Source organism: Pelophylax lessonae (genome assembly GCF_965119305.1).
Source record: "Pelophylax lessonae genome assembly, chromosome: 10".
NCBI lineage: Eukaryota > Metazoa > Chordata > Amphibia > Anura > Ranidae > Pelophylax > Pelophylax lessonae.
The window spans coordinates 71,349,708-71,373,898 of NC_138777.1; the positions used below are offsets into that span (position 1 = coordinate 71,349,708).

Consider the following 24,191-nt stretch of genomic DNA (forward strand, 5'->3'; position numbering starts at 1 on the left):
CTCGGCGGCGGGGGAAGGAGAAGGGTGCCAAACTTCTGAGGGACAGCGCCGCGGCGCTGTCTCCTGGAAGTGGGGAAGGGTACCTGTCAAAAACAGATACCCGTTCCCCCCTCCCCCCTGAAAGGTGACAAAAGTGGCACCGTAGGGGGGGGGAGGAAGCAAATGAACATAAGTTCCACTTTTGGGTGGAACTCCGCTTTAAGCATTTGTGGGGAACTGTTTCGAATGCCTTAGCAAAATCCAGATACATCACATCCACAGGTCTCCCCTATCTAGCTCACAGCTAACCTCCTCATAAAACGTTAACAGATTGGTTTTGTAAACCCATGCTGATTACTGCTGATGATACTGTTGTCCTTAACAAATTCTTGGATATAGTCCCTTATCATCCCTTCCAATAATATATACTATTGATGTCAGTCTGACCGACCTATAGTTTCCCGGAAAACGCCTCCACCTTTTTATGAATATTGGTATCACATTGGCTTTCCTCCAATCCCCTGGTACAGTTCCTTTCAATACACTGTCTGCAAAGATTAGGTGCCTTGATCAGTGTGGCTTCCACATGTATTTGAAAATGTATGCAACTAAAATCACAGTTTTTAACCTGAGTAGCTAAACAGATTAGTTGGGTATTTTCTTTTTGCTGTCTAGCTTGAAAGTGAATCCTGTACTACCGTGTTATAATTGATGCCTAATATCTTAAAGGTTGCTCATATGGCCGAAGAACATACAGAAATAATGAGAGCTTTCCATCCACTTCAGATCCATGTCTAACCTGCATCTGTCTGGTAAGGAGTGTTTGGGAGAGCAGATTTGGTGCATTGGCTGTTGAATTTTCCCAAATCCCATCTGCAGGGACCACTAAGGCTGGGGCTACACTAGCAAATAATAGCCATTAGTTCCTTACTGGCAGTAACCTAACTTTCAGCACTCTAAAATCAATATACTGTTACATAGTTAGTTAGTCTGATTAAAAAAAGAAACCAGTCCATCTAGTTCAACCAATAAAAGGAAAATAAGGTAATGAAAATGTTAATGAGGTGATGCCAACCCAGTAGTTTAAATATTTTATTGCTAAAAATATTTAATTGCTAATGTAGCTCTAGGCTAACAGCATTGAGCATTATTAGTGTAATAAATTAATTTAGAGGCGCTGTATAATTGTTAAATGATGTGTATATCACTAAGTGCTAATGTAAAAATTTAAATATGTATAATTGTGCAACCAGAGTATAATGACAACCATCAATATAAATTGTGTATAAATCAATTAATAAAAGTCCATAACAATATCCAAATCTTCAGATCACCAAAAGTGTCAAGTGCTCAGTAGTCTTCTTATATAAAGTGCTTGTGCTCCTCCCTCCATTAATAAAAGGGGCCACTCACCAAAAGGCTACGGACCCCCAGGACCCAGCTCACTTATCTAAGAATTCAATTGGCATACCCTCGAAATGACCAGATCACTGGATAGCCCCCCTGGGCTAATAATGGGAAGGTATGGTACTTGTTCCACAATCCGTAATAGAGATGGCAATGGTTCCCCAAAAATATATAAAGATGGATAATCGCGCAATACTGTTTATTGGCACATGTACATGTGAGTACAATTAGTACAATTTAATCTATTTTAACTAAATAAACGGTATTGCCCGTTTATCCATCTTTTTATATTTTTGGGGAACCATTGCCATCTTTATTACCGATTGTGGAACAAGCACCATACCTTCCCATTATCAACCCAGGGGGCTATCCAGTGATCTGGTCGTTTTGCAACCAAGGTTATCCCAATTGAATTCTTAGATAAGCGAGCTGGGTCCTGGAGGCCCGTAGCCTTTTGGTGAGTGGCCCCTTTTATTTACGGGCGGAGGAGCACCACGCACGAGCAATTTAAGAAGACTACCGAGCACTTGACACTTTTGGTGATCTGGAGATTTGGATATTGTTATGGACTTTTATTAAATGATTTATACACAATTTATTTTGATGGTTGTCATTATACTCTGGTTGCACAGTTAAACATATTTTATTTCATTTAGCACTTTGTGATATATACATAATTTCACAATTATACAGTGCCTCAAAATTAATTTATTCCTCTTGGTTTGGTATGTACCAAAATTGATGGCTGCTGTCTTTATTGACATCTAGTTCATTTCATCACAAGGAGATGATATTCTACATAAATTATTAGTGTAATGCCTGGCACACACTGAGTTTTTTTTGTCCAACCCGCTGGGTTGGACGAAAAAAAAAAACTGTCAGCTCTGGTCAGAGCCACTGTACTAACAATGTGAAGTTAGTGCAGCGATTTCTCCCATTGAGCTGTTGTGTTCTGACAGGGATTCCCCCACCATAACACACAGATCAACACTTTTCGCCATTGGCTGGGAGCGCTGATCGGGATTTGGTCAGCTGCTGGTTTTCCAGCATGCACGTCCAACAGAAGCCGACCGAACAGCCAGCTTCTGTTGGACAGACTGACATACACACAGGCGGAATGTCGGCCATTTTTTTTTTAACCGACCGATGTCTCCAGACATTAGGCCCCTGTGTGCGCAGCTTAAGAGTAGGCTCAGTTTAATCTGGACATACACTGGGATTTGGTCGAATTAGAAGGAACTGAATGAATTTTGATCAGTGTGTGGCCACCCCCATGTGTGGTCGTTGTTTGATCAACTTCTTTCAAATTGCCATGTTGAGAAACCTTTGGCCATCAGTGGCTGCAGCTGATCAGTGTAATCTAACAGCACTGAGTGCTACTGTCAGAATAGAATGTGTTAGTGGGGAAAGGTTCCTCCATCCACCTTATTTGTGTGGATGGAGGAATCTTTTTTTTTTTTTTTTTATCCAGCTTGCTGCAATAGATGAATCTTTTTCAGCCTTACTATGTCACTGTTTTTCGGCTAACTGGTTAGTATGTTAGTTTCTGGCTTCTAAAAATTGTCTTAGTTTTGTTTGCGCAGGAGTTTCAGCATTACAAATTTCAGCAAACAAATTTAGGCATGAAACCATTTTATTGTGTATGGAAAACACTTACTACACTTTAAAAACAAATTTATGACACCTGAAAGTATACTAGTCTCTTGTTTAGTCCTAATCTCAACATAACCCCATATTGTAAACCAAATCTGAACCCTGGCCCTAATGGCTATATATACTATTGCCAATACTAGTAGCCAAAATACTATACTATCAAAATATAATGTGTCTACATTTTTGGTGACTACTTGCAACATTCAATTACTACCAACTGTGCCAGAATCTGTGCAACAAAATTAGCTCAACCATGGCAGGTAGGAACATAGGGGTTGATTTACTAAAACTGGAGAGTTTAAAATCTGGTGCAGCTGTGCATGGTAGCCAATCAGCTTCTAACTCAAGCTTGTTCAATTCAGCTTTGACAAAAAAAACCTGGAAGCTGATTGGTTTATATGCAGAGCTTCACCCGATTTTACACTCTCCAGTTTTAGTAAATCAACCCCATAGTCCTATTAAAGGTAACCTATACTAATAGAAATTTCAAGGCTACCATTGTTGACCTCCTGCATCTGATAATTTTCTTGCTGTCTCTGGATTGGATACTTTGGGGTTGATTTACTAAAAGCAAATAGACTGTGCATTCTGTAAGTGCAGTTGCTCCAGAGCTGGGTAAATAAGTAGAAATTTTGCTGGCTTCCACAATGTGCAAGCACAAATGATTTTTTTCCTTTACATGTGATTGGGTGTTCTTTTTTGTAAAGTTAAGCTTTTCCTCATATATTTACCCCTGGAGCAACTGCACTTGAAAAGTACACAGTCTATTTGCTTTTAGTAAATCAACCTTGTTGGGGCACTGGCTCAAAACAAGTAAAGTTACGCAGTGGCATGTGCATTACCTTAGCTGAAAAAAAATGTGTAAGTATGGTTCTTTTAAAATGTTATCCCTTAAAGGAACCATACTTTATATTTTTTTAAGCTTTGGTAATGCTGTATATGTTTCTGTTTGACTAGTTAAAAAAAGCACCAGTTTGACCAATTATCTTGGCATGTAATCTGGGTCTGTGTGATCCTAGATCTTTCTTTCGATGTTGTTTTTATTCTTTACAGATGGGCACAGTAGCCTGCTCTCCCATTGAATGTGCCCCAAACTGTACCTACCCCTTCCACGATGAGGGAGAGTGCTGTCCTGTGTGCCGAGGTAGGAACATGATAGATCTTTCTCTTAGTTGTGAACTTCTACATATACTAATGTTTGTGTCACTGCAGACTGCACATATGAAGGAAGGAAAGTGTTAAACCATCAGACATTTTCACTGGAAAGTGAGCCCTGCACTCAGTGCACCTGCCAGGTAAGCAGACCAAGCTTAAATAAAGGGAGAGATGGAACAATGGAAAATGGACAAGACCCAAATGTAATGCTTGTAGATTTCTTAAATTGACTTGAACACTTAATGGCTGCATGCACTTATTGGAGTGAATTTACCAGTCATAAAGATTGTTCACTTTGTAAGAGAAGTTACACTTTGCAAGGGAGTTTTCCCCATAGCTTAGTGAATGTGGTAAAATTTCACTTCACAAAGAATACCCAAACAATAGAATACCCAAACATGTACAAAATAGAAAAAAAAAATAGATTTTTTGCTTGCACATGGTTGGATGATGGAGGTCAGCAGAGCTTCACTTCATTCACTAAAGCCTCTGAATCACTAGTAGTTTTTTTTCCATTCAATTCGGCAGGTTTGAAGGGAAAAAAAAACTGACAGCTCAGGAGGAGCTGCTGTACTAACTATCCGACATTAGTACATCGATCTCCCCTGCTGTGCTATTGTGTATTTCAAACAGTTCTATTTGAAAAATAAGAGAGAATCCTAACCAACAGTGATGATTGGCCATGCTACCACCCGGACACAGTTTGCTCCCAATGGGGTTTTGAAATACCCCTTTTGATATTATACACATTGTATATGCCAAGTTTAGTATTCCTATATGTATTTTACTATTGACAGATGCTTTAAAATATTATATATTATATATGAATGCTTGTAACTTTTTTTCTTTTTTCTTTCTCTTTAAAAAATTTTCAATAAAAAATATGATAAAAAAAAAATAGCCCTATAAACTTCCATTGCATGCAGATTACCAGTGGTAAACCTTACACTTTTTAAAACCTTCAGCACATTTAGGATTAGAATATAAAGATGTTTCTTAGCTCCTGGCATAAGGGCACCTATGAAGAACAAGTCAGAAAGATAGGACCTTTATGACCATTAAAAGCCTTTTATTGTGTATGGAGAGTACGAGAAATACTACATTAAAGCTGAATTCCAGATTTGGATATTTTTGCATAGTTACATTGATCTAGCATGGACCAATGTAAGTTTGCATATTTTATACCTGGCTAATCCCTGTGGAAGTGGAGAATCGCTGTAGTAGCCACAATTTCTCCAGTAATCCTCGTGTAGCACCCTACAGGTAGGTGCTAGGTAAAGGTATAGTGGGCCTTGTCTGCCTAACAGCAGGGCTGTGATTTAATAGTCAGGGTGTCATGGTTTCCAGGTGTGCCTGCTGAAGGGGGAGTCTCCCCACTGGCTCCGGTGAGAGGCTTTTCATAGTGCGGTGGAGGAAACCCAATCAGGGAACACATCCAGGCTTGTAACTACCCCAGAAGGCAGATTGTGCTGCAGAGGATTCTGGGAGTGGGTATAAGTTTGGGGGTGGCACAATGTCTTTGGCGGGAGCAGAGTCCCAGGAGGGAGAGAACGGCTGTCTCTCCTCCTGTCTGAAGCAAGAGGATGTTTCGGGTGTCGCCTGAGAATCTAGAGAGTGCTGAGCTGAGGGGGATCCGGTGTGCCGAGAACCTGCGGAGAGTGAGAGGGGTCCAGTCCCAGGAAAGCCTACACAGGTCGTGAGTACTGCGGATTGCCCTGGGGGTCTGCCAGAGTCAGAGGGGACCACTCTGGAAGAGGTTCGGGGATCCAGTGCCAGCTAGCTGAAAGGGGGTACCTAGGTTGAGGACCCTAAAGTTACAGAGGGGGGTGCCTAGATAGTGAACCCCAAAGAGTTCAAGGCTAAAGGGGGCGCATACTAATGGGCCCTGAATTGTACATTGTGTGCAATTTGGAATGTACAGTTTGACAGGATTCTACAACATACTACCTCAAGCCAAAGCAAGGCAGGAGGGAAGTATTCAGTGACTTGTTGCAGTGTAACAGTGTCGTTGGTTATACAATTTCACAGTCCTGGATCTTCTGGACTACAAGTCAAGGATTCAGCACTTCTCTTAAGTTACAAAGTGTTCTTAGAGATAGTGGGCATTGGCTGGCGCCGGCTGGCGTGAAGGAAGCGCCAACAGGCATTTTTCAGGAACAAAGTCCCAAGTGTATATAGTTGAAGCCTAAAGGAGTATCCCACTCATTCCCTTCACCCATCCCCTTTATCTACAATAAAACAACAAAACAAAGATGCCGGAGTGGTTCATGTCTCAGTCTTCACACCAAGGGCCACAGCTCACATGGGCTGGAAAGGTAACCGGTAACAATGGCAGACCCACATCAGGTCACAGGAGTGGAAAACCTGCTACACTCGCTATGTTCTAGGTCCTAGGGGCTATTCAGAGAACACCTTGCCTTTTGAATGCAAAGTATTCTGTGATTGGATGAGGTAGAGAGGTAGGGCAGTGACATCACAATCTTTACCTCCTTCATTTAGAGAACGCCTTGTATTCATTGAAAAAATACAAGGCATTCTCTGAATGACACCTGTGCTGAGGGAGCGACCCCCTGTGTTCACTTTGCAGCAGGGTAGCTGGGACCCAGAAGAGGGCAAGGATCACTGTAGTAGAGGTGGCTACTACGGTAAGGATCTGCTTCTACCAGGGCTCAACAAGGTATGGAATATGTACTGTATGTATAACTACATTACTCCAAGCTGGATTAATGTAACTATGCAAAGATATTCATACCTAAAATTCAGTTTTAAAGACAATATTTTGTTTCCTAAATACTATAAAGTATAAGAAGCACTAAGTATTTTTTATTATTAGTTATTTATTAAATTAACTTGTTATGTATGTTAACAGGATGGAGAAGTGCAATGTGAAGCCATGTCCTGCTCTACTACCTGCTCTCATCCATATATTTTTCCTGGAGAATGTTGTGCTACTTGTGAAGGTACCATTTAAAGCCATTATCGTTTTCTTTCTCATGATGCTGTCCTCTAAGTTCCAGTTTTATTTATTTTACATGTAATGTAAATTGTGTTCCATTGAATAATTTACACTGTTGTGTAAGATGTTATCTATATAGCAAGTAATAGTCACATTAACCGCTTGCCGACCGCCGCACGACTATTTACGTCGGCGGTCAGCCCCTCACAGGCAAAGCGACGTAGGGCTACGTCGCTAGCCTGTAAGGGTCTAGGGAGCGAGCGCGTGCCGCCGGAGGCGCGCTCCCGCGCGGTCACGGGCCCCCCCGCGCGTGTGCCTGGCGGACCCGATGTCCACCGGTCACTCGCGATCGTCCGTTAGAGCAGGAGAAAGGCAGGCGGCTAATGTAAACAAGCCGCCTGTCATTCTCCCCTGTGTATGAATAGTGATCATACGGTTCTACTATGTAGGACCGTTGATCACTGTTCCTACACCTCAAGCCACAGCCAATCACAGTTAGAATCACGCCCCTAGGGACACACATAACCCCTCCCTCTCAAAAAAAGTTAACCCCTTCACTGCCAGTGTCATTTTACAGTAACAGTGCATATGTATAGCACTGTTAACTGTAGTAATGTCACTGGTAACCCCAAAAGTGTCAAAAATGTCAGTCAAGGGTCCGATCTGTCCGCCGCAATGTTGCAGTACCGCAAAAAAAATTGCAGATCGCCGCCATTACGCGTAAAAAAAAAAAACAACAAAAATGACAAAAATCTTTCCCTTAGTAAACTCAATAACTTTTGCGCAAACCAATCAAAATACGCTTTTTGAGATTTGTTTTACGAAACATATGTAGCATAAAACAAATTGGCCTAAAATGTTAAAAAATTTTGATTTTTACATTTTTTTTGGGGAATTTCATATAAAAAAATTTGAAAAATATTGTTATTTTTTGCAAAATTGACACTCTTTTTTTGTTTATAGCGCAAAAAGTAAAAATCGCACAGGTGATCAAATACCACCAAAAGAAAGCTCTGTTTGTGGGAAAAAAAGGACGTCAAATTTGTTTAGGTACAGCGTCGCACGACCGCGCAATTGTCCGTTAAATCACACAGTGCCGAAACGCAAAATAGGCCCTGGTCAGGAAGGGGATAAAATCTTCCGGGGCTTAAGTGGTTAAAATGGATTTGTTCTGTAACGTTGAAAGATGTTTTGACACTGATCAAACAGCATCCAAGGAGCTTCGTTAGTTCTAATTAGAGCTGAGATGAGTAGCGAATATTTCAAAATATTCTTCAACATTACAGAAGTCCAGACAAGTATTATGAATGTGACTAACCGCTATAGCTATACTATGACTTGGATAAATGAGAACCTTCACAGGGAAAAATGTCATCTAATGATACCTTATATCAGGGATTCTCAAACTACGGCCCACCACTCATTCAGGAACTACAATTCCCATCATGCTTAGTCATGTATGTGAATGTCAGAGTTTTACAATGCCTAATGGGATGTGTAGTTCTGCAACAGCTGCAGGGCAGTAGTTTGAGGATCCCTGCCTTATACGATTGTTTTACATCTCTCTATACCAGAATGTGCCTTTGAAGGACATGTGTTGGAGAATGGAGGGTCATATATCTTGAAGTCTGACCCATGTGTTGTGTGCCATTGTTACGTAAGTGGTTTCCGTTTTCTTTCTTTGCCTAAATAGAAGTGACGTCTATCCTACAGGATATAAAGTATGTGGCTCAGTTGACAGTTCTATAAACCATGGATAGAAAATGCCAGGCAGCGAACTGGACAATTCTATTGTTTAATTTCCAGATTTATGTGGTCAGCAACATATTATACTACAATTATACAGGTACACAAAATATGCCCAATTTTTCCTGGACAAAAAAAAAAATTTGTAGGGTAGTTTTGGATTGTGGGGAGAGTTTGGAGAACCCAAAGAATACTCCCAAAATCAGCAGGAGAAGCACATAGAGATTTCCTTCAGTGTCTAAAATGAAAATTAAACAGAGGTTCCAGCATTGCATGTCACAATGCCCAATTCTAAACCTGCAATTTCCTATACAGGTGCATCTCATAAAATTATAATATCATCATTATGTTAATTTATTTCAGTCATTCAATTCAAAAAGTGAAACATATATTTTATACAGATATGTTTTACACAGAGTGATATATTTCAAGCATTTCTATCTTTTAATTTGGATGATTATGGCTTACAGCTAGTGAAAACCCCAAATTCAATATATCAGAAAATGAAAAGATTACATAAGACCAATAAAAAAAAAGGTTTTTTAATACAGAGATGTTGACTTACTAAAAGGTATGTCCATGTACAGTATAGTATGCACTCAATACTTGGTCGGGGCTTCTTTTGCATAAATTACTGCATCAATGCAGCATGTCATAGGGCGAGCAGCCTGTGGCATGCTGAGGTATTATGGAAGCCCAGGTTGCTTTAAAAGCGGCCTTCAACGAGTCTGGTGTCTCATCTTCCTATTGACAATACCCCACAGATTCTGTATGGGGTTTAGGTCAAGCGAGTTTGCTGGCCAATCAAGCACAGTGATACCATGATCATTAAACCAGGTATTGGTACTTTTGGCAGTGTGGGCAGGTGCCAAGTCCTGCTGGAAAAGGAAATCAGCATCGCCATAAAGCTGATCAGCAGAGGAAAGCATGAAGTGCTGTGGAATTTCCTGGTAGAGGGCTGTGCTGGCTTTTGACTTGATAGAACACAGTGGACCAACACCAGCAAATGACATGGCTCCCCAAATCATCACAGACTGTTCCTTTTGGCACTCACAAGCCATCCAGAGCAGCAAAGGTGTTTCCTTTCCCCACCTATTTTGACAAAAGCGTCCCTGTGGGGTCCCTAAGCGCTTTACTAGGCATTACCTCTATGAGGAGTCCCTTCTTAACCACTTGCCGACCGCTTACTATATATATATATATATATATATATATAGCGGCAGGGTGGCTCGTACAGGCAAAACAACGTATGGATACGTTGTTTGCTTGGTTGCAGCTAGAGGGGGGGGGGGCGCACCGGCAGCCGCGCGCTCCCACCTTTAATCGTCAGCGGAGAAGCTGATACGTGTGTCAGGCGGCTCCGATTGCCGCCTGACACCTGCGATCGCTCCCCGCTGAGAGAGAAGGATGGTCGGCTGTTTTAAACACAGCCGATCGTTCTTCTCTCTGGAATTGTCATAAAGCCCATGTGATCCTTCTATATAGGATCACATGTCTCTAAGGTCATTTCAGAAGCCATGCCCCCACAGTTAGAGTCACTCCCCTAGGCTCACATTTAACCCCTTGATTAATATTACAGTAACAGTGCATATTTTTAACACAGATTACTGTAGTAATGTCACTGGTACCCCCAAAAGTGTCAAAAATATCAGTTAGGGGTCCGATCTGTCTGCCGCAATGCCGCAGTCCCGCAAAAAAAAATCGCAGATCGCCGCCATTACTAGTAAAAAAAAAAAAAAAAAAAACAATAAAAAAGACATTCCCATAGTTAGTAGACGCGATAACTTATGCGCAAACCAATCAAAATACGCTTATTGCAATTTTTTTTACCAAAAATATGTAGCAGAAAACAAATTGGCCTAAAATGTTAAGAAATTTTGATTTTTTACATTTTTTTTGAGAATGTCATATAGCAGAATATGAAAAATATTGTTTTTTGTTTTTTTTCAAAATTGTCGCTCTTTTCTTTTTATAGTGCAAAAAAAAAAATCGCACAGGTGATCAAATACCACCAAAAGAAAGCTCCATTTGTGGGAAATAAAGGACAGCAATTTTATTTGGGTACAGCGTCGCACGACCGCGCAATTGTCCATTAAAGTAATGCAGTGCTGAATCGCAAAATAGGGCCTGGTCATTAAGGGGGCAAATCCTTCCGGTCTTAAAGTGGTTCAGAAGTGGTCTGTTCCACCGGTGGTGGACCCTCCAGTTTCCAGATTGAACAGGGCAACCATGATTCCTTCCTCTTTAAGGATCCAGCTGACAGGAAGGCCGAGGCTGTGGCCCTAAATATGTATACTCTGGCTGGTTGGTTCGGCACTGAGGCCGGTATTCACCATTGCCCTGGTGTCCCAAACTTTGACCGAGTGGACTAAGCTTTTGCGCCGTGACCTGGCTCTTCTGGGCTGGCAGACAAGCTTGTCCAGGGGCTGCAGTTTATCTGTTGTGCCTTTTTAGATGTGGCTCCCCTAGTGGCTCGACTTGCTGTTTTGGCAGTGGTCCTTTGACGTGTCTTTTGGCTCAAATGCTGGTCTGCGGACCATACTTCTAAAAGGGCCTTGACTGATCTTCCCTTTCAAGGAGATTGCCTGTTTGGAGATACCCTGGATGACATCATAAAATGTCTCACAGGGAGGAAGAGTACATTTCTTCTGCAGGCTACTAAGGGCAAGGAACCTCGACGTAGATGTGGGCCTTCCTTTCGGCTCAAATGAAGTTTTTTCGTCCCTCAGGGTCGACTGACAAGTGTTCGAAGCCTTTCAGGGCCTCCTCTGGAGGATCCAAACAGAACTGGTCTGGCAAGCCGAGTGCGGGCTTCTCCAGACCCACGAAGAAGGTTCCTTCTGCATGAAGGTGCACACTCACCCATATTGGGGGTGGAGGGCGTCTTGACTGGTTTGCAGACCCGTGGACTTCCCTGGTTCAAGACAAGTGGGTCCACAAAGTCATTCTCTCCGGCTACAAAATCGAGTTTCTGCAAGGTTCTTTTCTTCCTTCTTACTTGTGCCTGTCCCCGGACCGCTTACAGGGTTTGTTTGGGGCAGTACAAAATCTGTTACATCAAGGGGTGATTGTCCTGGTTCCGACTTTGGAATGTTTTCAGGGTTTTAATCAAACCTGTTTACAGTTCCTAGTGTAGCACTACTCCCAAGGGAGCTGCTAAATGTGGGTCCCCCTGGGTTACCGCTAGACACAGTAACTTTAAGCATGTTTTTCAAGTGTGAGCACCTCAGACAAGAACCAATCCAGGTTATTCGGTTTTTAGGGTTTATTTGAGAACTTGGATGGGAGAAGGGAGAAGTGGGATACTCCAACAAATGAACTATGCATAATTAGGCAGGGACACTGAAAAATGCTGCTTGACGCTGATTAGCGCATCACTGACACTTGTTAATGCTTCACTGACACTGGTTAACGCTGACTGATGCTGGCCTCGGCTAGGCCAGTTACTAGAACTTCACCTCTGACTGTGGAAAAGTCCCTTTGAGCTCCCCCAAAGTACTCCTTCCTGAGGTAGCTGACATTAATGCAAACTGTATTGCTGAACACTTCAGGGCCCCCTCCTGGCGCCCCCTTTACTCCCCAAACTTCAGGGCTTTACTACTTGGCACTCCCTTTACTGTACACTCCTGGTTAGCTGGCTCCTGGATCCCCTTTGGCCTCTCTGGAGTGGTCCCCTCTCCTAGGCAGACCCCTGGACAGATCTTGAGTACTCACAACACTGTTTTTCCTGTAGATCTCTGCCCAGCAGCTCCACTTGGTCAGCAACTCTGGATCCCTTGCAGCCCAGCTCAACCTCCGGTCCCTAGGCCGACTGCCTGGTTCTGTCCACAAAGCTGGACTATCTGCGGCCGACTCTGGACTCGGCCTTAGCCAGAGTGCTCCTTCCTGTGGACAAACTTCAGAAATTGCAGGCTGCAATTTGTTTCCTGCTGTTCAACAGATGGTCATCCCTCCAGACTTGCATGTGGGTGCTGGGCCTGATGGTGTCTACCTTCAAGGCTGTTCCGCTTGCACAGTTCCATACGAGGTCTCTGCAAAGGTAGATTCTGACCAAATGGGACAAGACTCCGCAGTCTCTGGACAATTAGATCTGGCTGAGTTGGGGAACGAAGGAGTCCCTCATATGGCGGCTTAGTTCTCCGGCGCTTCGGCTGAGCAAATCCTTCCTCCCCTTGTATTGGACAGTTGTCACCACAGATGCCAGCCTGTCTGGCTGGGGAGGCTGCCTCGGCAAGCATTCTGCTCAGGGGATGCGGACACTGGAAGAGTCCACTGCTGATCAATGTCTTGGAACGCGAGTGATCAGATTGTGTCTGGACCATTGGACGGATTGTCTTCAGGGTTGTCCAGTGTGCATTTAATTGGACAATGCCACGGCCGTGGCTTATGTCAATCACCAAGGGGGCACAAGAAGTGTCCTGGTGGTTCTGGAGGTAGCTGGCATTCTAAGGTGGGCAGAATGGTTAGTTGCAGCCCTCTCCAACCGTACACATTCCTGTGGTGGAAAACTGTCAGGCGGCTTACCAGCAGGCGTTGGACCGGTCGCTTCATCTGGAGGTGTTTCATCAGTTGTGTCTCCAGTGGGCACCCCCAAGCTGGATCTGTTGGCATCTTGGCTCAACAGAAAGGTGCAGAGGTTTGTGGCTCGGTCAAGGGATCCTCTGGCGGATGCCACAGATGCGCAGGTGGCCCCATGGGGTCAGTATTGTCTGATTTACGCCTTCCCTCCTCTCAAGCGTCTGCCAAGACTTCTATGCACTATCAAAGCAGAAGGGATTCTGTTCATCTCAGTGGCTCCGGACTGGCCTTCCTGGGCTTTGTACGTCGATCTGGTGCGACTGGTCACTGACGTTCCTTGGAAGCTTCCTCTCAGGGAGGATCTGTTATCCCAAGGATCGATCTTCCATGTTGCTTTACAGTCGCTGGCTTTGATGGCTTGGCTGTTGAATGCCAGGTGGTGAAGGATAGAGGCTTATCTGAGTCAGTGATTCCTACACTGGTAAAAGCTAGGAAATCTACTTCTAGGAGGATCTACCATCGTACGTGGAAGACATATATTCCGTGAGTCTTTTGGGGTTCATCCTCACTTCTTTTTGGTGGCTTCGATCTTAACCTGCCTTCAACAAGGGTGTTGAACAGAAATTGGCCTTGAGTACCATCAAGAGCCAGGTATCCGCTTTGGCAGTCTTCTTCCAATGACCTTTGGCCACACACTCCCTGGTGCGTACTTTTCTCCTGGTTTCTGACATTTGGTTCCTCCAGTGCGGGCTTCGTTGCCACCTTGGGACCTCAATTTGGTGCTTTTAGTCCTCCAGAAGCCTCCTTTTGAGAATCTTCGAGAGATTCCCGTGCTTACACTGTCCCAGAAGGTGCCCTTTTTGGTGGCTATCGCCCCTGCGCACAGGGTGTCGGAACTGGCGACATTATCCTGTCATTCACCTTACCTGATGATTTATAGAGATAAGTTGGTTCTTCGCCCTTGTCCATAGTTCCTTCCAAAGGTTGTCTCTGATTTTCATTTGAATTAAGACATTGTGTTGCCTTCCCTGTGTCCCAGGCCTAAACATCCGAAGGAAATTGCCTTGCATGCCTTGGATGTGGTCCGGGCAATTAGGGTGTACCTGGCAGCTCTGGAGTCTTTCAGGAAGTCAGACTCTCTCTTTATGCTCATGGATGGGCCTCGTAAAGGGTTGTCCGCTTCCTCTGCAAACATTTCCAGATGGATCAGACAGACAGTGATTCAGGTCTATTCCATCAAGGGTCAGGTTCCTTCTTTCTCTGTAAAGACACACTCTATTCGGGGGCTTAGTGCCTCCTGGGCTTTCCATCATCAGGCGTCAGTGACGCAGGTTTGCAAGGTGGCCACTTGGTTGTTGGTGCACACTATTACAAAGTTTTATAAAGTGGATGTGTTGGCATCTGCCGATGCTTCTTTTGGCCTCAAGGTTTTGCAGGCTGCTGTTGAGAGGACCTGATCCTCTTTGAGGGTGTATTGTTTTTTTTAAGGTGGGCTCCAGTTGTTTTGGTTGAGCTCCTCTTGCCTGGTTGGCTACTGTTTAGCCTTGGGAACCTTTTTGCTGTTTCCACCTCTCATGTACATAACAGTTGGGACATCCCAAAGCAGTGTTAAAGATCTGAAGCTGTGTCCATCAATGAACGAAGGAGAAAATTGGATTTTTGACTTACGGTAAAATCATTTTCTCTGATGTTCATTGACGGACACAGCACCCACCCCTCTGTGGAGTTGTAATTCTTCTGACACTGCTTGAAACTAAACTGAGTGTCTATAGCAGAGAGAGGGAGTATACCCCCTGGGAGTGCCCATGGGCATAGCCAGACTTTTTTCTGCTTAGTGTCCTACTCCTGTAGGGGGCAGTATAACCCAACGGTTATGAAGATCTGAAGCGGTGTCCATCAGTGAACATCAGAGAGATGGATTTTACGGTAAGGCGAAGATCCCATTTTTATTGGTCTTATGTGATATTCTAATTTTCTGAGATACTGAATTTTGGGTTTTCACTAGCTGTAAGCCATGATCATCAAAATAAACAGAAAGAAATGCTTAAAATATATCACTTTGTGTGTAATGAATCTAAATAATATGAGTTTTACTTTTAGAATTGAATTACTGAATTTAAATTAACATTTTGATGATATTCTAATTTAATGAGATGTACCTGTACATTCCAGACTGCTTGGGTACACTACTCGTGAGCCATTAAAACTACAATATAGATGGGGCATATTAAGCATTTAAATGCTGATGAGGACAGGAGTGTAGTTGTTGTAATCCACATTGTATTGGTAACCTGAAAATTCAGTCCTGAATTAAAGAGACCCTGTCACTAACTTGAAAAAACACCAGGATTGCAGGTAAACACTTAGAAAATGAAGCAGTTTAAATGCCTACTTGCAGCGTAAGTTTCCTTTCTATAAACCTTTTTATGCACTTGCACTGTACCTTGAACACGCTAGAAAATGTGACTACTCCAGTAAGAGTAATTTCCCTAGCACAGTCCCCTCTCTCCTTGCCTGTCATAGCCCTCTTTTCTTTTGCGAGTGTCTATTTACTGGTCCAGCGCCTCAACCCCTACCCTCTCCTCCCAACATAATCTTTTTTGTAGCTGTCAGAGGAGGAGCAAATGGGAATAGTATAGAGGGTCATTTGAGCCTTCTGAAGCTGCTGACATCACATCCAAGATGGAGGCATCTAGCAGCAGTCTCAGGGTGTTTGGATGTCTAAGCAAGGGAGGTTTTACAAGTAAATAACACGTCTAAAATATGTAGTGTAAAGTGTAATGTAAAGTGTAGCACTTAACTCCCCCCCCCCCCCAAAAGAGCCGCTGGTGATAATGTTTTGCCACAACTCTTGAAGCTGCTTGGTCCCCTCTGACATACCAGTTATAGGCAGAAGGCTACTCACACCTGTGTAACTTAAAGAAGAAGAACCTGTCGGAGATTTTACACAGATCCTGCTCCTGACAACTCTGTGAGGGTGAAGAGAAAAGCAGGCTGCATTCTTCCATAACTGTATGCCAACCAGCTCCCTACTAGCAGAGGAGGGGAGTGAGCGGGGAATCTGCATACAGCCCTTTTTACTGTTTATAGTGGCAGGGGGAAAGGAGTCTACACACAGCCGGCAGCAGCATTTGGCTACACACATATAATATTATGGGAAGTTTGTTGAGTTACATAATCTGGCAACAGGGTCTCTAAGTCATCACAATAAGGATCGAATAGGTAATCTATAATATCTGTGGATATTATGAAGCAGTACTATCCATATGATCCCAAATATTAGGTAAGCAAAGATATATTTGTTCATTGCTTTTTGTCCCAAAAGAAAACAGATTCAGATGTCCCATCTTCTTTCCATAGGCTGGGAATGTGCAGTGTGAACCAAGCGAAGGTTCCTGTACTCCTTGTGAGCAGAAGACTCAGGATTGTCAGAACGGTATGTTTATTATACGTACCAGACTTCAAAGAAAGTCTTCATCTAGACTTCAACATTTGTTGTATTTGTGTCTTTTGCAGAAGTCTCAGAACCTTTCGACACTAAGCAACTACAATATTCTCCACAAGATGCTGGACAAGTCAATGTTCCATTGAAGATACTAAGTGCCACTAAATCTCCAGCATTTGTCCGTCTGTCCTTATCCCAAAAGCTGAAGGAAAGAAGAAACTTAGTTACTACAGTCTCATCTTCTCCTGTCTCTAGTTCTGTTACCTTAGATCATGTCTCTCACATAGAATTAGTGTCTGCTCTAGAGCATAAGCAAGATTCAAATACTATGCCACATATACAAATCCATTCTATGCCACCTGGTGAAGAAAGGATCTTGGTTCATTCCAAAGATTATGTTCACATGTCTTCTACTGCTTCTGGTGTTTCTGCATCAGCTTCATTACCTGGTCAACCAGTTCCTACTTCAGATACTATTATGGATACAAGCCACCCTACCTCAAGCTGGTCACTTTGGAATTTTCATTCTAACTTATTTTCTGATAGCCAAACTCCGACATCTGCTACTGTAAATGATTCATCTCTCTTTCCAGCAACAACTTCTACCTCTGGCCAGCCTCAGGACTATACCCTTTCTTCTTCTCCCCGAGCCACAGTAGCCAACAGAGCTTCTGCAAAAGATGTTCTCATCTCACATGATCATGTAACCTTATCCCCTTCAGTGAATGACAGTCATACACCTTTATATACATCTAAAGCCCAAGAGGGGAGTGTTCCTACAACAAGGCACACTGATTATGTTTACCAATTAACAGATGTAGCTAAACTTTCATTTGAAAAAACAGAAGATGCCGAGGAGACAGATTATGAACCGAGACTCCTAACAGGTAAGATTGAGGTTACAAAATCCAATTTCATAATTTTTCATAAGATAATGAAAACCGACCTGGCTTGTCCTCCATGAGCTAGGAGGCAGGTCTGTTTTTAGACACTTAAAGCGGAGTTCCAGTTCCCCGAATACTTATTTTTAAACAGTCCTCTGTACTTGTTTAACCACTTAAGCCCCGGAAGATTTTACCCCCTTCCTAAACAGGGGGTATTTTGCGATTCGGCACTGCGTGACTTTAATGGACAATTGCGCGGTCGTGCGACGCTGTACCTAAACGAATTTCACGTCCTTTTTTTCCCACAAACAGAGCTTTCTTTTGGTGGTATTTGATCACCTGTGCGATTTTTTGATCATGCGCTATAAACAAAAAAATTTTGCAAAAATAACTATTTTTCACATTTTTTATATGAAATTCCCCAAAAAAAATTTAAAAATCTAAATTTTTTAACATTTTCGGCCAATTTGTTTTATGCTATATATGTTTGGTAAAAAAAAATTGCAAAAAGCGTATTTTGATTGGTTTGCGCAAAAGTTATCGCGTTTACTAACAAAGGGAAATATATTTGTCATTTTTGTTGGTTTTTTTTTAAACGTGTAATGGCGGCGATCTGCGATTTTTTTTTTTTTTGCGGGACTGCGACATTGGGGCGGACAGATCGGACCCTTGACTGACATTTTTGACACTTTTGGGGCTACCAGTGACATTACTACTGTAATCAGTGCTATACATATGCACTGTTACTGTAAAATTACACTGGTAGTGAAGGGGTTAACTTTTTTTGCGAGGGAGGGGTGGTGTGTGTCCCTAGGGGCGTGATTCTAACTGTGATTGGCTGTGGCTTGAGCTGTAGGAACAGTGATCAACGGTCCTACATAGTAGAACCGTATGATCACTGTTCTTACACAGGGGAGAATGACAGGTGGCTTGTTTACATCAGCCGCCTGCCTTTCTCCCTCTGCACCGACGATCGCCGAGTGACCGGCGGACATCGGGTCCGCCGGTCACACGCGCAGGGGGGTCTGTGACCACGCGGGAGCGGGAGCGCGCCTCTGGGGGCGCGCGCTCGCTCCCTAGACCCTCACAGGCTAGTACTACGTCGCTCTGCCTGTGAGGGGCTGACTGACGACGTAAATAGTCGTGCGGCAGTCGGCAAGTGGTTAAAATATCATAAAAAAAAAAAATCTCTTGATGTTGCTCTACTTGTGAGAGGGAGGGGTGGTGTGTGTCCCTAGGGGCGTGATTCTAACTGTGATTGGCTGTGGCTTGAGCTGTAGGAACAGTGATCAACGGTCCTACATAGTAGAACCGTATGATCACTGTTCTTACACAGGGGAGAATGACAGGCGGCTTGTTTACATCAGCCGCCTGCCTTTCTCCCGCTGTCACGGACGATCGTGAGTGCCCGGCGGACATCGGGTCCGCCGGGCACACGCGCGGGGGGGTCCGTGACCGAGTGGGAGTGGGAGCGCGCCTCCGGCGGCGCACGCTCGCTCCCCAGAGCCTCACAGGCTAGTGACGTACCCATACGTCACTTTGCCTGTGAGGGGCTGACCGCCGCAGTATATGTACTTGCGGCGGTCTGCAAGTGGTTAAACATATACAGCAACATTTAGAATATGTCAAATGTGTATTCCCTGTAGTTTGCGTTAAAATATTTGAAGACTAACCAGATCTCAGAAGCCGGCAGGTTCCATGTCATTTGTGGGCATCTGAAGCCCTCTTCTCTTTATTTCCAGGATTCGGTGCTGGCTTCCCACCATGCACCTCCTGATCTCGTGCCTGCGCAGTAAGGCCACTGCACAACTCTTTCTATTCCTGACAGGTTGCTATAGCAATGGCAGCGTCGGTGGAGGTTTCTGCCCCGTTGCTATAGCAACCTGTCAATCAGGACATCCCGGTCCTTCCGTTTGCGTCATTTCCAGTCTGAAACTAATGCAAGATTTCATTACAAGGCAATTCGCATGGACTCCTGGGATACATGGCGCCGCTATCCCAGGAGTCCTTGCGAATCACCAAGTGATACCTTGCCTAGGCAGCCGCAGCTGAAAGCGCTGCTGAAAAAAGGTATTTATTTAAAAAATAAAAAATTGCCATTGGAAAGAGCATTCATTATGACCATAAGATGCAGTGCACATTAAAATATGGGTGGAACTCAGCTTTAAAAAAGGACATGCTGTATATTGCGATCCTTAAATTAGGCTGGGAAAGCTCCCTTATTATCCTGTCAGTGACACCAGGAAAACAGCATGAAAGGAAAAGGAATTGAGAGATTCCAAATGGCCAGGAAACAGGAAAAGCAGAGGCGAGCAATACAAATCTGACATATTTTACCCTCTCCCCGCTTTACTTAATAAATGTGCTTTTGTTATCTCTTTCCCTATTAGAGGGCTATCCTTTCACTTCTCCTTTAGGACAGAAAGTGAGATTAGACCTCCTCAACAGGGATACAGATAATGAAAACCTGACAGGGAATTTAACTCTCCCCTTCTGCAAAAAGCTAATGATTTTGACTGTATTTGGGTTTTAGGGTTCTCATGAGCATTTGTACAAATCTGGGAAAAATCTGAATCATTGAACAATGGCATTAGTATTTAAGTGGGTCTTGGGAGAGGTCCCATTATATTTAATCAGGCACTGGAGTATTGTTATATACATTGGTGGTCAGTGGCCTAATATACCATTATTATTGCAAGGATGTCAGTGAAGTAATTTGATAAATCAGCACAGCATATTCTTCATCTGGATCAAGAGGAAGATAGGTATCCCCTTTAGGATGACTTTGCAGAGGAAAGGGAGATGAAAATTGGATCTGGTTAGGATAAAGCTTACATTAGGAATAACATAAGCTATCAATGTGTTTCATGGTGCATTTAGCTAATTCTTCAAAATTAGCATTTACAGATTTCCCGCAGTCGCTGTTATCCAGAATGTTAGACACATTACTGTAACCGTGACGTGATAAAGGGTGCGCTGACAAATCAAAAAAGCTGCTACCTGTGTATGGTATGTGGGATAATGTGATGAGAAAAAGGTGCGCTAAATATCTGTGATGTGTGTGTCACAAGGCACAATGATTCAAACACAAATAATGATATAGAAAATGCACTAGCAAAACAACCCAAAGGTGTAATAGTGCAACAATAGTGTCAAAATAAACTATGAATTATAACAACATATGTTCCAGTCCAAGGGTGAAAAAAGTCCAATGAGAATCTTCACCAAGTGTATAAAACACCTAAATCAAAGGGATGTGTCCAATGTAGAGTGAGTGAAAGGATCCCACCACCAGCTAGAGTTCCTCCTTACCAAAATGAATAAGGCGGAACGCAGAATTGACTCTGGTCTTGGATAGATGGAGATACCTTCTAAATCACCCGGTGGTATAGTACAAATGGCTGCCTCCTATCTCAGCAGAAGCCTATTACGAGGAAACGTCGTTACAGAGGAGGCGTGTCGCGCCACCACTGACGTCACGTTCAGCCCTGTCTGCAGCCGGGCTAACGCTTGTCTACAACACACCGCTGGTTATTCTCTCCTAAGTGTAAGTGCACTCTCATTCAAATAAACTTTTTACCGGGGATAATGCACCATGGTTTGTTTATTTCTTGCCCCACATGTCGATCTGGGGGATTGAGTCTCAGTACCCACTGATACCAGGAGCGGGACAGTACCATTGGCCACCCATCTATTGGATCAGCGTTTTCCACAGGATTTTCCTGCGCTTGATTCATTTTTCCATCTGGTAAGCAGCCATTTGTACTATACCACCGGGTGATTTAGAAGGTATCTCCATCTATCCAAGACCAGAGTCAATTCTGTGTTCCGCCTTATTAATTTTGGTAAGGAGGAACTCTAGCTGGTGGTGGGATCCTTTCACTCACTCTACATTGGACACATCCCTTTGATTTAGGTGTTTTATACACTTGGTGAAGATTCTCATTGGACTTTTTTCACCCTTGGACTGGAACATATGTTGTTATAATTCATAGTTTATTTTGACACTATTGTTGCACTATTACACCTTTGGGTTGTTTTGCTAGTGCATTTTCTATTACTGTAACCGGCCCACCTAAGTAGGGTTGGTTGGGAAAGTTTCTCTTTGCCTTCATGCGTTGTTAGGTCATGACGTATTAACGGGTAAGTTCACCTTTTCAAGAAAAGCGAACCAATTCCAAATATCCTGGCCACAAGTACCCCGCTACTTATGGCGCTTTTCCACTGCATGGAACCAAACGATTCGGCTCACTTTTGTGCTTTTCCACTGCTGGTACTGCATGGTACGGTGTAGGAACGGTACGGTACGGCGCCGCTTTTCCACTGCATGGAACCGAACGGTACGGCTCTCTAAAACAGTATCACCTCGATTGTGGTTCCAAGAGGTACCATACCGGTACCATATCCCACAATCCTTTGCATGCAGTCACTACTAGCCACTGATTGGTCAGAGAATCGTTGTTATCCCACCCACTTAACTTTAGTACTACTTTAGTGGAAAAGCAAACCATACCAAACCGTACCGAACCGTTCCAACACCGTACCATGCGGTACCAGCAGTGGAAAAGCAAACCGGGCCAAGCAGGGCTGAATAGAGCCGAGCCGGTACTTGCAGTGGAAAAGTGCCATTATAGCGCCCGTAAGACCCGTGATAACAGTGTAGTAGTTCGTACACCACAATACACAGCCATAGAATGAGTATCCGGTTCCTTCATAATTTTCACAATGGCAAGTGCTCAGCGATCTTCGCAAAGCATGTGACATTCCTGACCAACTAGAAGTTCTTTCTTCATCTGGGACACTTTACCGAAGTTTTAGTAACATATACAGCCACAAGATGGCAGTGCAGAATCAATAATTGCTTAATTCTCAAACCTGCTCCTTCGAATGTCCTTGTGACAATTGGGTTTCTGGTGTTGATGAGCATCTTCTGAAATTCATAGCTCTTTCTGTTTAGCGTGTTGGGTTCTTTTTTTTCATGGCAATATAGGCTAAATGTGTCCCTCTAAGTTCCCAAACACTCCTTCCAATTCTTCACTTGAGCATACATCTAGAGAGGTTTTATGGGGAAAAATTAGTTTTATTATTCACTATTTTTTTTTTTTTTTTAATTCGAGGGGTTAGGGAGAGGATTTATACTATGAACGTTACATTCATTGTGTTTCAAAGAAAAAACAACTTAAAAACACCCACTCTTTTTGGCTCTGGAGCAGCATGAGCAGGAAAAGAGGATGAACACAAAAGTAGAACATTTTTTAGGGATGGGGGCTGCAGAATTAAGGTCAAGGATTTTCACTTCAGGGTGGAATCCTGGAATCCTATTTGGCTGTAGTGTTACAAATAAACTTGAGAAAGGGAAAACCTGTATTTTCAGGGCCAGAAGAATATTTTTAGCATTGTTAGATTTTAGAGACCGTGCTCAGGATCTTTTTTACATTAATTACATATGTCAATATACGGAAGCTCAGCATAGTAACACTATTCTGGCTGTTGACAAGTACCATGTTGCTGGTGAAATAATTTTGCAGGATACATGCCAGCAGCTAGACTGACCTCTGTCTTCTAAGCTCTCAAATAATTCCCAGAACACTAGGAATGATTTACTAAAACTGGAGAGTGCACAATGTGGTGCAGCTGTGCATAGTAGCCAATCAGCTTCGAACTTCAGCTTGTTCAATTCAGCTAAACCACTTGCCCGACCGCCCACCGCAGATATACTGCAGCAGCCTGGCCCGGTTGCACAAACCACCGTATCTGTACAGCGGTTTGCAGAAGCACTCTTGGGGGCGCGTGGGTGCCGCCCGAAGCGGGATAGCCGATCCATGGGCAAGCGGACGCGATTGCCCCGGGCACCGGCGATCGCTTCCCGTGGAGAGAGAACGACAGTCTGCTTTTGTAAACACAGCAGACCGTTGTTCTCTCTGGAATGAACACAGAGAGCCTGTGAACCTCCTATTTAGGATCACAGGTCTCTGTGTTGATTCCACAAGTCCTTCCCCCATACAGTTAGAAAACACCCCCTAGGCTCACACTTAACCCTTTGTTCGCCCCTGGTGTTAATCCCTTCCCTGCCAGAGTCATTAGTACAGTAATAGTGCATATTTATAGCACTGATTACTGTAGTAATGTCACTGTTCCCCCCCAAAAGTTACAAAAATGTCAGTTAGGGGTCTGATCTCTCCACCGAAATGTCGCAGTCCCTCTACAAATTGCAGATTGCCGCCATTACTAGTAAATAATAAAAATAAAAATGTCATAAATCTTTCCCCTAGGTTATAGACTTGATAACATTTGTGCAAACCAATCAAAATATGCTTATTGGAGTTTTTTTTCTACTAAAAATTTGTAGCAAAATACAAAATGGCCTAAAAGGATGGAAAAGTTTTGATTTTTCAATTTTTTTTTGGGGAATGTTATATAGCAGAAAGTGAAAAAAAAAATATATATA

At 43.3% G+C, this 24,191-nt stretch overlaps 1 protein-coding gene across 1 annotated transcript in view; it reads left to right on the forward strand.

Moving 5' to 3' along the window:
* The window catches only part of VWCE (von Willebrand factor C and EGF domains), a 127,890-nt gene that overhangs the window by 86,406 nt on the left and 17,293 nt on the right, over nt 1-24,191 (forward strand). The window contains exons 20-26 of the mRNA XM_082269705.1: nt 709-791; nt 4,093-4,183; nt 4,252-4,334; nt 7,064-7,154; nt 8,725-8,807; nt 16,775-16,850; nt 16,931-17,746. Coding sequence (XP_082125831.1) covers nt 709-791; nt 4,093-4,183; nt 4,252-4,334; nt 7,064-7,154; nt 8,725-8,807; nt 16,775-16,850; nt 16,931-17,746 — 1,323 coding nt within the window. The remainder of the gene's footprint in view (nt 1-708; nt 792-4,092; nt 4,184-4,251; nt 4,335-7,063; nt 7,155-8,724; nt 8,808-16,774; nt 16,851-16,930; nt 17,747-24,191) is intronic.